General features: G+C 44.5%; 1 protein-coding gene across 2 annotated transcripts in view; it reads right to left on the reverse strand.

Moving 5' to 3' along the window:
* adgrl1a (adhesion G protein-coupled receptor L1a) overlaps positions 1–12,098 on the reverse strand; it is an 89,034-nt gene that overhangs the window by 35,381 nt on the left and 41,555 nt on the right. For both annotated transcript variants that reach the window (XM_044050093.1, XM_044050092.1), the window contains exons 3-4: positions 2,110–2,323; positions 901–1,010 (exon numbers count right to left, since the gene is read on the reverse strand). In XM_044050093.1, the coding sequence (XP_043906028.1) occupies positions 901–1,010; positions 2,110–2,323 (324 nt within the window). The remainder of the gene's footprint in view (positions 1–900; positions 1,011–2,109; positions 2,324–12,098) is intronic.

The raw sequence follows: 12,098 nt of genomic DNA on the forward strand, positions 1-12,098 counted from the left end.
TGCTGTGTCTGCTCCTTTGGCTGCGAGCGTGTTCCTGTTTGTGTGTACATGCTTTCTTGGTGTAAGAGGGGGGGGAGAGAGCAAAGCCACGTGTGTGCGTACGTGTGTTCGTGCGTGCATGCTCAGGTGTGTGTGTGTGTGTGTGTCACAACTCCACGCAGCTCTGAGCAGCGCCATGAGGAAGTCAGCCGTTACCATGGGGACATTAAAATGTGTGGCACTCCCGGTCAGGTGGTCTAAAATAAGCCTTTTTGCTGTTTGTGTTAACATTCCTATTGTGAGGCGCTGCATGCACACAATCTCCCCTGCCCCTCAGTCTCACTGTGCCCAATTTTAATTTTTATTGGAAATCAGAGGGACGGCTAAGGTGTTTGGCACCAGATAAAGGCAGTAGCATGCCCCTGGGTCAATCTATGTGTGAGCGTGGGGCAGAGTGTGCTACACTACAGTGATCACCAATGAGTGCTGACCCCATATTTGCAGTGTGTGTGTGTGTGTGTGACTTCCTTATCGGACCCTGTGTTTGTGGAGCATCTTCCCACGTGTGAAAATCCCTCTCAGTAACTGGTGTGTCACTCTGTCGATGAAGAAAAAAGGTTTAGCACTCTGTGTGAGTGTGTGTGCATGAGTGTGTCTGAGCAGTGTAAGTGTACAAGAGAGAAAGAGGAGAGAGACCGAGAGTGGCCGAGGGTGACTGTTTGTCTTGCTTTGTTTTGCATTTGTTGAAAGAAGCCAGAGAGAACAAGTGTGCGCAAATAAGTGTTTGCCCATCATTTGTTGTTTTGGGGTGCTGAAGAGGGGCAAGAGGTTCAGGTGGGGGTACAGGGAGGGATGGGAGGGACAGTGAATGGGTTGAGGGGGTGGGGAGATGTGAGGGGGTGACAGGGTCTTGGTACTCACTGTAAGGGACACACTCATACTGGATCTCCAAATACTTGTAGGTCCCTGGACAAGGGTCTGGGAACACATCTGACCCCGCAACCACAACACACTGAGTGCGGTTATTACACCTGCAAGAGGAAACAGATGGGGAAAGGAGTGGAGAAAAAGAGAGAGAGGAGGAAGTGAGTGATAGAAAAATAACAAGTGCCACTGTAAGAAAGACAAAGGGGAGCAGGTACAAAAAAAAAACATCTTCAGGCTCTGAAAGACGACGAGAACGGTAGGGAAGGGAGTAATTTCACACTAGACTAGATCATGTGACAGCTGCACCCAAGGGGAGGTGGGAAACAGACAAGGGTGGGAGGGAGGGGGAGAAAGAAGTAGGATGAAGGAGTAAGAAGGGAGGGAAGAGGCAGAGAAAGGGCGAGTGACGTCAGAGCGTGGTCTCTTGGGGGATTGTGAGTGGGAGCAATTAGAGGCGAGAGAACAGGGAAGGACGGATGGGGTACGGCAAATATTCTACACAGCTACACACCACACACACACACAGGAAAAACATTCATATGCACATAATACCTTTGACTAAACCACATCTCTGCATGCCTTCTCACGTTTGCACTCTGAGGTACACACACACACACACACACACACACACACAGACACACACAGACACTCCTTCTATTCGCTCTTGTCACATAATCCTTCTCTTTCCAGCTTTAAGCATTTCCTCCACTACCCTCCTTCAGATTCTAAAATCGCTGCTGCACTCACTCTATCATCTCATCATTTCTGGCATCCAAAACCCCCCAACCCCCAAGCTAGCACCGTGATCCTGTGCCTCCATTACATACGTGATGGATTGCCGAGAGAGGGCTCCCATTGATCTGCGCTCAGAGGAAGCAGATGCTGAGCACAAACACAGAGAGCAACTGAAGGAAGCCGTTCAAATACTCGTGCAACAATCCAAAACGTATGATACTCACACACGTACTCGTGCACACGGACACCTCCATACACCAAGACGTGCTGATGCACTGAGCAACGATACTGATTTCTGCAGTCCACATAAAATATCTACACCTCAGACAGGAAAACAGGGAATTCTGGACAAAATTATATTGTGAAATATAGTAACTTGTTTCTTCAGGCATTAACAGGCTTTGGCTCTGGACACACACACACACACACACACACACACATATAAGATCAAAACAGATCAATAGATACCTCTGTGACATTATCTTGAAGGCATCTGGCAAGTAGCACTGCACATTCTCCATCTGGAAGGGGTCTGCATCACAGATCTTGTCATCAGTGCGGCCGTAGTTGGCCGTCTCAATCATGATGACATCACTCCCAGGGCAGCGCAGCTCAATCGGGTAGCCTTCACACGCCAGCTCTCGACGCATCAAGCCGAAGGGCATCATTGACCGGCTCAGGGCTGGAGTGGAAAGAAGGAGGGAAGAAAAGTTATTGATAATTCAATGAACCTTAATACTTTTAGGAGGCACTTTATTATTCGACCACATTGTAAATATGATATGTATTATTTGACAGGAGCAGGCGGAATGGAAGTGGTGCCTATTGTCCTCGTGTAAAACACAAATTAGCTACTATCGACATGCCTCCGGTGAGTTGTAATATTTCGGTGCTGTTGATGCACAGCCTCGCAATTCAGTTTTTACACTGGATCATCACACATCACATTATTGGCATAAAGGATTAGCAGCAATACCAGCTTCTCCAATCACTCCACTTGTGAAACAAACTGTGAGAGTTTCAATCATTAACAAACTCCTACACAAGGCCAGGCAGGAACTTGTGTTCACTGCAGAGAACCATATCCTTCTAAGCATCTGTAAGTCTCTTCCAAGTGTCAGAGGAGCATCTCAGGATTCACTAAGGGAGAAGTTGATATTAGAACAAGCAAAAAAGGCGGGAATTAATGTCTGTGTACACATTCACCTCTGGGGCGGACACCATTTGCACACCCACTGCTGTTAATCAGCCATCTGAGAGGCATGTCAATGTGCTGCTGTGGCCAGCAGCGGGGCTCTTTGTGGAGAGGGGTCGGCAGGGACAGCGGGGTATTCAAGGTTAATCGCTGAGTGAGGCTGAGAGGCATGGAAGAGGGCTGCATAGAGGCACTGAGAGGAGACACTTGCTGTCTCTACAGCTCTCTCCATGACTGTGTACATTTCCCACTGCCTCTACAGTCAGCATCACACAAACAGAAATAACAAAATGTCTGCCACATTCCTTTACAGCCCAAGGTAGAAGCCCAGACAGAGTAGAGGTAGAGAGTGAGTGATCTGGCAGTGAAGCTGTTTGTGGAGTTGAAGGACAACCTGTGTTTCTCTCAACCGACACTTCTGTCATAAACTAAAAGCCACTGTCCATGGTCCTGAACTGACAAAACTTCTTTCAGGAAATACAGCAGCTGCATCAGATACTGGCAGGTGTGGAGCTGTCCACTGTCCTGAAGAAGCACTTCTCTGCATTTTTAGTGAGGAGGGCATGGCACACATGCAGCTGATAGTGGGCATACTGTCAAATGTAAGCAGAACAATGCTTGCTCCACTCAGGCAGGGTGGAATTTGGAGCGTCTTTCTTTATAAACTGAGGCTCTCAATACACAGCATTTTCCCCTAATAGACAGCCTCAGCAGCAGACAAGGGCACTAAGTCAGTCCCTCTCCCCCACTGCTGTTTCTGCTGAAACCCACAGAGCAGGGCTGTTTTCACTTCCCGACTCTGAACTGGCTCCGCTTAGGTTTCAGCCGCTGTCCATTCAGGAGGAGTGCCCATCTGGGTCAATGTCAATGTCAGTCATCCCAGACATGCTCTGCAGCAATGTGCTACATGATTCACTGCCACGGGACTTGCTCATATTTCTAAGCGCTACCCATTTATGTAGCAGGAACTTGAGTTCAATTGTGTAACTAACGCCATTAAGACTGAATAACTTGCACAGGCAGACTTCAAATCGTTTATGCCTCGCCAGCATGCAGTGCCAGTGCCAAATCACAAAGGCCTAGATGCAAAAGCGCATACTAATTAAAGCACACGGAGATGCAAACAGCAGGCGAGGCCAGACCAACAAGTCCCCACACAAATGCAAAAATCCACACAAGCGAATTAGCACATACGCAGTCGTACTGGGCAGATGAGTGTGCACATTCGCAGTCAAGCACACACATATTCAGATGCATGCATTCACACACAACCCTGGTGTCACAGTGGGATTACAATACATAGTGTCAGTGTGTGGCCTTGTTCTCTTAACTACCCTGTGGTGTAAGTACACAAAAGTGTACAGCTGGCCAGCCATTAGAACCACACAGTGAGCCAAGAGGAAAGTGAAAGTGAAGGGGGCCACCAGGAGTGATCACACTCTCACTTATACTGTGGACCATCACAACAGGAACATTAGCAAACATCTCAGGGGGCAGCTCATATTTTAAAACGACTTTATATGGCAAACATTTCAGGGCCATTTGAGCTCTAATGTAAATAGCGACAATGGAAGTGTTCATGTTTTGCGATGAAACGGCCAACAGAGCTGTTGATTTAATTTCTTGGCTGTTGTTTAAGTTTAGACTGAGCCGTTTCAACAGCAGTGAATAAATACAGATAGTTTTGATCATCTATGGCCTTTTTTGTTGCTTCTCATGTTTGTGTAGATCATTTTTTGCCACTACTTGTGTCTGGCAACATCATTCATTTAGCCAAACGGAGCTAAATTTGATCAAAGAGAAGGGCACAATAATTAAACATGATAAGTCTACACAATCTCCGTAATCCAACTTTTATAGAAAGAAGTAACTGTTCTACCATTGTGCTTAATCTGATGAATAACAAAAACCCATTATCTTGCTCAGGTATTTCTTTTTCTAGCCTGACTGTTTAAGTATATATTTAGACATAATTGAGCATAGTTATTATTGAGCCAGAAAACTTCATTGGTGGCAGCAACCATTAAAACCTGCCTATTCCTGGCACCATAGCAAATCTCTTCTTCTCACATATTGTATCATATTTCACACCTACACTTTCCACAGTTTGACAAGTTCCAGGTTTAAGGTGGAATTTCTAACGTAAATTCAGCAGGCGTCGACTTAAGCACTGATTTTAGCATAACGGATAACATGTTTACAAACAAGTGTGGAACTTAACTTCAGGGACTTTCTCTCTCTTTCTTGTTGTGTGTGTGTGTGTGTGTGTGTGTGGCCAGATGGCCTAAGGCCTGAGGCCTGGCTGTGGCTGTGGCTGTGGTTAGGTCTGAGCTGAGCTGAGATGAACAGAGAATAAGCTTTGGCTGGCCATGGGCTACGATTGTCCCTCACTCTGCAGGAATCCATTAAGGTTTCAGGGTCTCTTTGGCCAACACACACACACACACACACACACACACACACACACACAGACACACAGATACACGTGGTTATTTTGTCTGTCAGACTCATAATAGCTGAATGAAAAAGTGTATTTCGCAGCAGCAGCCATTTGTATAGGTGGATCTACTCCTCATGGTAAGACTATGACGCATTTCCTTTGGTAAATACACTGTGTTGATATCTGTCAGCTCCAATTGTTCCACATACTGGTTATGACATTTACCAGTAAGATGGTGTGTGCAAGACAGCATCCTCTCTCTCTGTCTCACACACACACACACGGACAAACACAAAGGCGCACAGACACATCAGACAGGGGGCTGGTGTCACTCCATGGCAGCTGGTCAGTGGGTCTGGATCAGTTGGCTTCATAATCGAAACTCCACACAAATTATGAGAAAGAGAGAGCACTGATTGAATTTGACTCATTATCCTCACACAGTAATTAAAGCCTGAGGGTGGATAGATGCTTGGACCCTATGACAAGAACATGATTTTGCAGACTCGTCTTTTGCACACACACTTTCCTTTCTCTACCACTATGCGTCTCTAAAACCTGTTCTCCCTCTCATGCCCACACACATATTGGCAACCTGACAACATCATTTGGAAAAGAAAAGATGTGACCCACAACCAAAAGTCATGGTCAACACTTGGGAAACATTACATTTTTTTTTGTTTTTTTCCTACATCAAGACTGAGACTACCTTTAGAATTCTGAAAAGTTCACAGTAGGACTAGAGAAGGAGCTCTCTTCCCTGAGACGTTGCCAAAAAAAGTCCATGATCAGCAATGCACTTTTAAACAGCACCATTTCAATGTTTCACACAATTTGACCTCGGACGATGCTCAATAGTCTCTTTGCTGGGAAATAACTGAGTGAGAGAGGATGGCCTTGCAGACAGAGAGCCTGAGACTGTGATACTGACTTTGCAACTCAGTCACAATAGGAGATTATACTTATGGAGCACTGTGGCCCAAAGGCTGACTTGTCAGCTGGTTGGCTAACTGTCTTTTGGGGGGCAGAAATGTGATCACCCCCTCTAAGGCCCTGCTTGTTCCAGCAGTCATTTTCTAATGCTTCTCATTAGAATAGCACTGAAGTATAGTTGCAGTATTGGTACTTGAGTAACTTGGAATGCTGCTGATGTAGGGGGATTCTTGTTATATGACCCTTCTCAAAATGAATTTGAAATGAATCTAGGGCTAATAAAGAAGTATCCCCTTTATACCCAGAGATAACAATGATTTATTAAACGTATACTGCAAACATCTCCATGCAATTTGCCCTCAAATGTAGCCTTGGCCAAATTAGCTATCTTCCTCAGGCTCAGTTTACTTGTTTAGTAAAGCAAAGAACAAAGAACAAGTGATTTTACAGTCATTGGACAGAACTGAGAGGTCTCAGTGATGGGAATACCTCTCTAGGAGAGAATCATCCACTTCCAATTTCTCCACCACTTTATCAGCTTAGTGCTGTATCTTAGCGACTCACTTAGCACTGCACGTTAGCATAATGACTCACTGGAGCGTGGCCTGTCACCACAGACAAGCAGAGGCGATATGGCCAGAACTGTCACATCGAGGCAGCCTTCATGCTAAGTACTGTTGACAAAGTGACATCCTGAGACAAACCTACAGGACTAACATGAGAATGAATGTGGATGGGTCTGTGTGACTTAGTAGGACTATGTGACTCTTTAGGATCTTTTCTGGTATAAAAACTGAAAGGACCAGTACTCATGGGGACCAAAATATGGTCATAAGAGGGTAGACAACTAATTTCTGAGGAACTGGTTAAGTGTAGGAATCCAAAATTGGATTGGATTGGATTAATTCAAGGTTCCATGGTTTGAGAAGAAAAGGGCAGACAAGCAGACCAAGTACAAGAGGTTAGGGTTGAGTAAGAAAGGGTGGGTGGTTAAGGTCGAGGTGAGGTTCAGCAAATTATTAAGGTTAGGATAAGGTTATATGAAATTAAAAAAATGTCAATAACAGGTCCTCATAAAGATAGCTGAATAAATATGACTGGCTTCATAGTTAGAATCTACTCTGACTCAGAGATGAGATGGAGGCGACTGCATGGGAAGTCACCAGCCTTCCAATAGGGTCAGAACACAATGCAGCAGCAAAATGACGCACATCCACCGCAATGAAGCCACGTCAAGCTTGCTCACAGGGACGAAGAAATGGAACGACGACACAAATTAGACATGGTAAAAAAAAGAAAAAGATATAAAATCATCAAACTAGATGCTGACAAAGGATGAACATGACGATCATTCTTTCAGGAACCACAAGGTCACTGATATAAAAGGAGTGAGGCAGATTTTTTGTTGGACAGGGCCTATTGTTCTGATCGCCTCAGCAGCCAAGTCCTCTATTTGAACTGAATTACAGCAGAGCCCATAAAATTACATCATTCTAAAGAGAATTAAATGTGCCCCAACTGGAAATAAGATACACACACCCTCATACAACACATACTTAGGCATTGGCAATGATGCACACAAACATGTCTTGCAGGCAGACTCATGCAAGCCTGAACCCTCATCCTTGAGAACTCTCACTCAGTATGTTTACATGACATAATTTATACACTTAACATAATGTGATTTGTAGTTTGTGTACCTTCAGTCGGACCAGAGTTGTACTACTGTGCATGGCTCATACTCATACATATAGAATAAGCTAGTAAACAGAAGAAAAAGACAACAGCGACAAAAATATGGTACATCTTCTGGACAGATGAGGTGACTTATTTTGTACTCTTATGTTGTGTTTATGGATGGTAGGAAAATGGAGCTTGATAACAACCATATACTGAACCGGAAACTACCTAATACTAACAAACAGAAAAGGGCTGTTTTGTCCCTAACAGAGAGACCCTTCATTCAATAAATTGAGTGGTTGTATACTGGGTCAAGGGCAGTAGTCCAGTCGAATAGTGTAGTTGGGAAGTGTGGTGGGAAGTGGCAGGCATAGTGGATAGATTAAGATAGGTGGCTAAAAAGCCACGGAGACACTGAACAACACACATACACAAACGTGAAGAGTGAGGCAAGCCCAGGCGTGCTCATACTGTCAAACCACTTCAGCGCTAGCCCCAGTGCCTAATTATGCAATAAAAGCGCCTCAGTAGGGGGGCACAGCATAGCCCAAAATAAAAAATCAGCCTGCCTAAAAAGTAGGAGATTCACCCGATGTAAATATCTTCCATCTCCCTTGGGAGGAGAGCTGTGCTACGAGCCCAACACAACTCTGTTTCTCTCCTGTTCTTGGTTTCCAGCACATATCACATCAGGCAGGCCAGTGAGTCAGACCTAGATTCATATAAACACTCTAGTGGAGTAACTCTGCAGGTGATGAAGTGAATCAGCTATGGAGATGGGAGAAGGGAGCAGAGTGGAAAAGTGAGAAAGAGGGTGAGGGACTGAAGAAAGAAAAGGACAGAAGCAAGAGGGAGTGAGAGATGAAGTGGGGACCTGCTGTCGAAAAGATGTGTGTATGTATTTTATAGGCATTTTATTAAAGATAAGTGTCGACGCTCAGCCCTGCTGCAGCACCAGACACTTAATTAACCTCTCTACTCTCTCAGGCAAAGGTTTGTGGATGTTGCGTCTGTGTGTATTTACAGTGCATGTTTATTAGCTGATCGATATGTTTGCAAGTATCTTGTGTATGACGCTCATGTACCTTTGTATTATATCAATGATTAAAAGGGATTTGGCCGCAAATGCTGATGAATCCCTCTTACTCCTCTATGCCGTCTTGCTCACCTCTAGTGCAATGATATTTTATGTTTCCGTTTCTCCTCGTGTTATTTCTTTTTCACCTCCCTCGATCCCTCGTCCAATTTCATCTACCCAGAAATTCTTTCATTTACCCTCCCCATTCATCCTCGTTGCCCACCTCTCATTCCTTCCATGTCTTCATCCCCCCTCTCACTTGTCCTGACCCCTCACCTCCAGTTTTCCCTCTTCCCTTTCCTTCCCTTTCTCCTCCTTTACTCCAGCTCACCATTTTAGCAGATTCTCCACTCATCCATCTCTCTCTCCCCCCTCTCTACTCTCTCTGCCCTTGGCTCCCAGACGTAAGCTGCTGCTGGTAATTATCAATCTGCAGTCCACAGAATACATGAGAAGCAAATGTGCACACACTCAAGCACATGACGTGTTTGCAACACACACACACACACACACACACACACAAGACAGGACAGCCTCCAAGTTACACAGTGGGGCCGTGAGAGAAAAGGGGCAGCTATCACCTGCACACACAACACAGTCCCCACTCCTTATAGGAGCGTGTTTGCAGTACACAAATCAATGTACACAAGCCAACATACCCTGACTCACACAACTACAAGCAAACACAAACAAAGTGGACACACACAACGCTGTGAACAACAAATAAACAAATGGACACATACATCATCTTCAAAGGAAGGTTTGAAAGAACACACCGCCACTCCACACTGGCCTATTCCTCCTACTCCCACCCGCCCCCGTCTCCCGATATATGTTCAAAGGCCGTCCATTAACCTTTCACTCACGCAGACAGTCGTCTTTGTGATCTACTGCTCTCAGCCAAGGGCTTTGAAGAGCACAGCATATCCCAGCACCAGAGACTAAATTAGGACAGTGACCAACAAGAGAAATGCAGAAAGAGGCACAAGAAGTGAAAAGATGGAAGTGACGACAAGGGATATGAGATATGCTTTGTTAACAGATATCAGGGCAGGGAGAGGAAAACAGAGCAGGGCTGGTTACACGGGGATGGTGTTAAAAGGAGAAGAGCGGGAACATAAAAAAAAGAGAGGACCAACAGAGAGACAGAAAGGCAGGAGACGGGCGGGAGGGGGTCTTTGGGGGAATAACATTACAACACAGAGAGAGGGAGTAATAGCTAAGGTGTTAGTGGAGAGAGAGAAGAAAGATTGGATGAAACTGGAGGTGAGTGAGAGAAGTGAGAGGTACAGGACTGTTGTTAAAAGAGATAGGGATGCTACAAGAGCCTAAACGTGCACAAGAGGAAGCGAGAGAGAAAAAGGTTTTACAGCTCTTCTTTATGACACGATCCAGATGATATGGAGCACTTGATTGGCAATTAGTGTCTGTGAAGACTGTGGATTTGGCAAAGAAAAACACAGTGCAACATATTCAAGGGTCATTTTCACACGAAATGAAACCATTTACTTGTCTCTGCAAACACAGTCAGCCAGTTTGGATGGTCGTGGTCTATAAAACACAAAGCTATCAGAATTTGTTAAATGTAGCAACTAATGCTGTTGAAGATACTTTCCGTGGATTTCAAGAAACATGTGAAATATTTTAGCATGAAAGCAAACAAATGTCAAAGACATCCTTCATGATAAAAATGATAACTCAGCAGGACAGTCCTCTTTGGTGTGGTGGCTTGCACTTTTCTCTGTGGGGGTTTGCATGTTCTCCTCCCTTTTCCCATGGCAAACATAGGTTAAATGTATGTTTGCCTTGGGTTTCTCAGGGTGCTTCCTCCCACAATCCACATCATTTGGGTTGACTACACTGACCATGCGTGTAAGTGTGAGTGTAAACAGTTGTTTGTCTCTGTAATTCATTATCACCTCATTCTGATGAACTAATGGCATTCACGGCTTCAGTGATGTGCATTAAAAATGCTCTGTCTTTCAGACTCACCTTATAAGTGCAAGTGTAGATTTCACAAAACACATATTAAGCAATATAATATAATATGCCATTCAGCAAATTATTCAGCCACAAGGAGCCAAGTGTATATAGCAAGGTTAGCGGCCCAACAGCTTTATTGCCTCCTCTTGAAATATTATTACTACAAGCCCATCAGAGAATCAATTCTTATGAATCAATGAGCAGGGTGCAGTTTTAAAATGATCATTTTAATATTACAGTATTGAGGGACTGACAGTCTGCCCTCGCTCTCTCTGCATGAATCTGATACTGAATGTGGTTTCAGGTCAAGTATTTTTTAAATCTTCACTCAGAATTTCAAAATTGAGGGTTGAGCAACACTTAGTGTCCGGATATAACTGCCAGCTTCAGTCATAAAAAAGCATCTGGCTTGGTAAAGCATGGTGAATTCTTCATGTGGCCCTCCATGAAATATAACAACTCAGTCCTGCATTATGGAACCCAAAATACTGCATTGTGACCAGTCCCCATTCAGACATTCTGTCACCATCCAAGGGCAGTCAAGAGACTAAAGCACTTTGTCGAGAAGATGTGTTAAAAAAAAAAAAAAGAAAAAAAAAAGCTAGTCCCCCATCTTTAAATAATAGCTAGAAGGGTAGGGCAAAGGAGAAAAAAGCCAGGGAAAGGAGGGAAGATGAATAACAATGTCTGCATGTGCACTAAAGGTCCAGGGGCCTTTCCACGCGACTGATCAGAGAGCAAAGGCTTAAATACAGTAAAGATGAGAACAGATTCCAGCAGTCATCTGGCACTGGCATCCTAGTAGGTTTGCAACACACACGTACAAACACTCCACTGTGTGTTAAATGCACTAATGCACATATAACAATACACATGCAGAATATAATGTACTTAAAAATCCTCACACGTCCAATTACTATTATTTAAGACTGAAAAGTTAGACTTAAAATGGCCTGGCTGCTAATGCTGCTGTGCAAAAATACAGTGCAGTACACAGATGTGCATTCTGATGCTGTGTCAGGGCATCATGGCGTACGCGCCGCAGCTGCCTGCAATGCCTGCCACATTAAGCAACCCTAATGGGCTGAATTTGGTTACATTTCCAAGCGTTCTGTGGAATCAGCGGGACATTCTGTTTGTCAGGTTAT

This window comes from Solea senegalensis, linkage group LG19 (assembly GCF_019176455.1).
Source record: "Solea senegalensis isolate Sse05_10M linkage group LG19, IFAPA_SoseM_1, whole genome shotgun sequence".
Taxonomy (NCBI): Eukaryota; Metazoa; Chordata; class Actinopteri; order Pleuronectiformes; family Soleidae; genus Solea; species Solea senegalensis.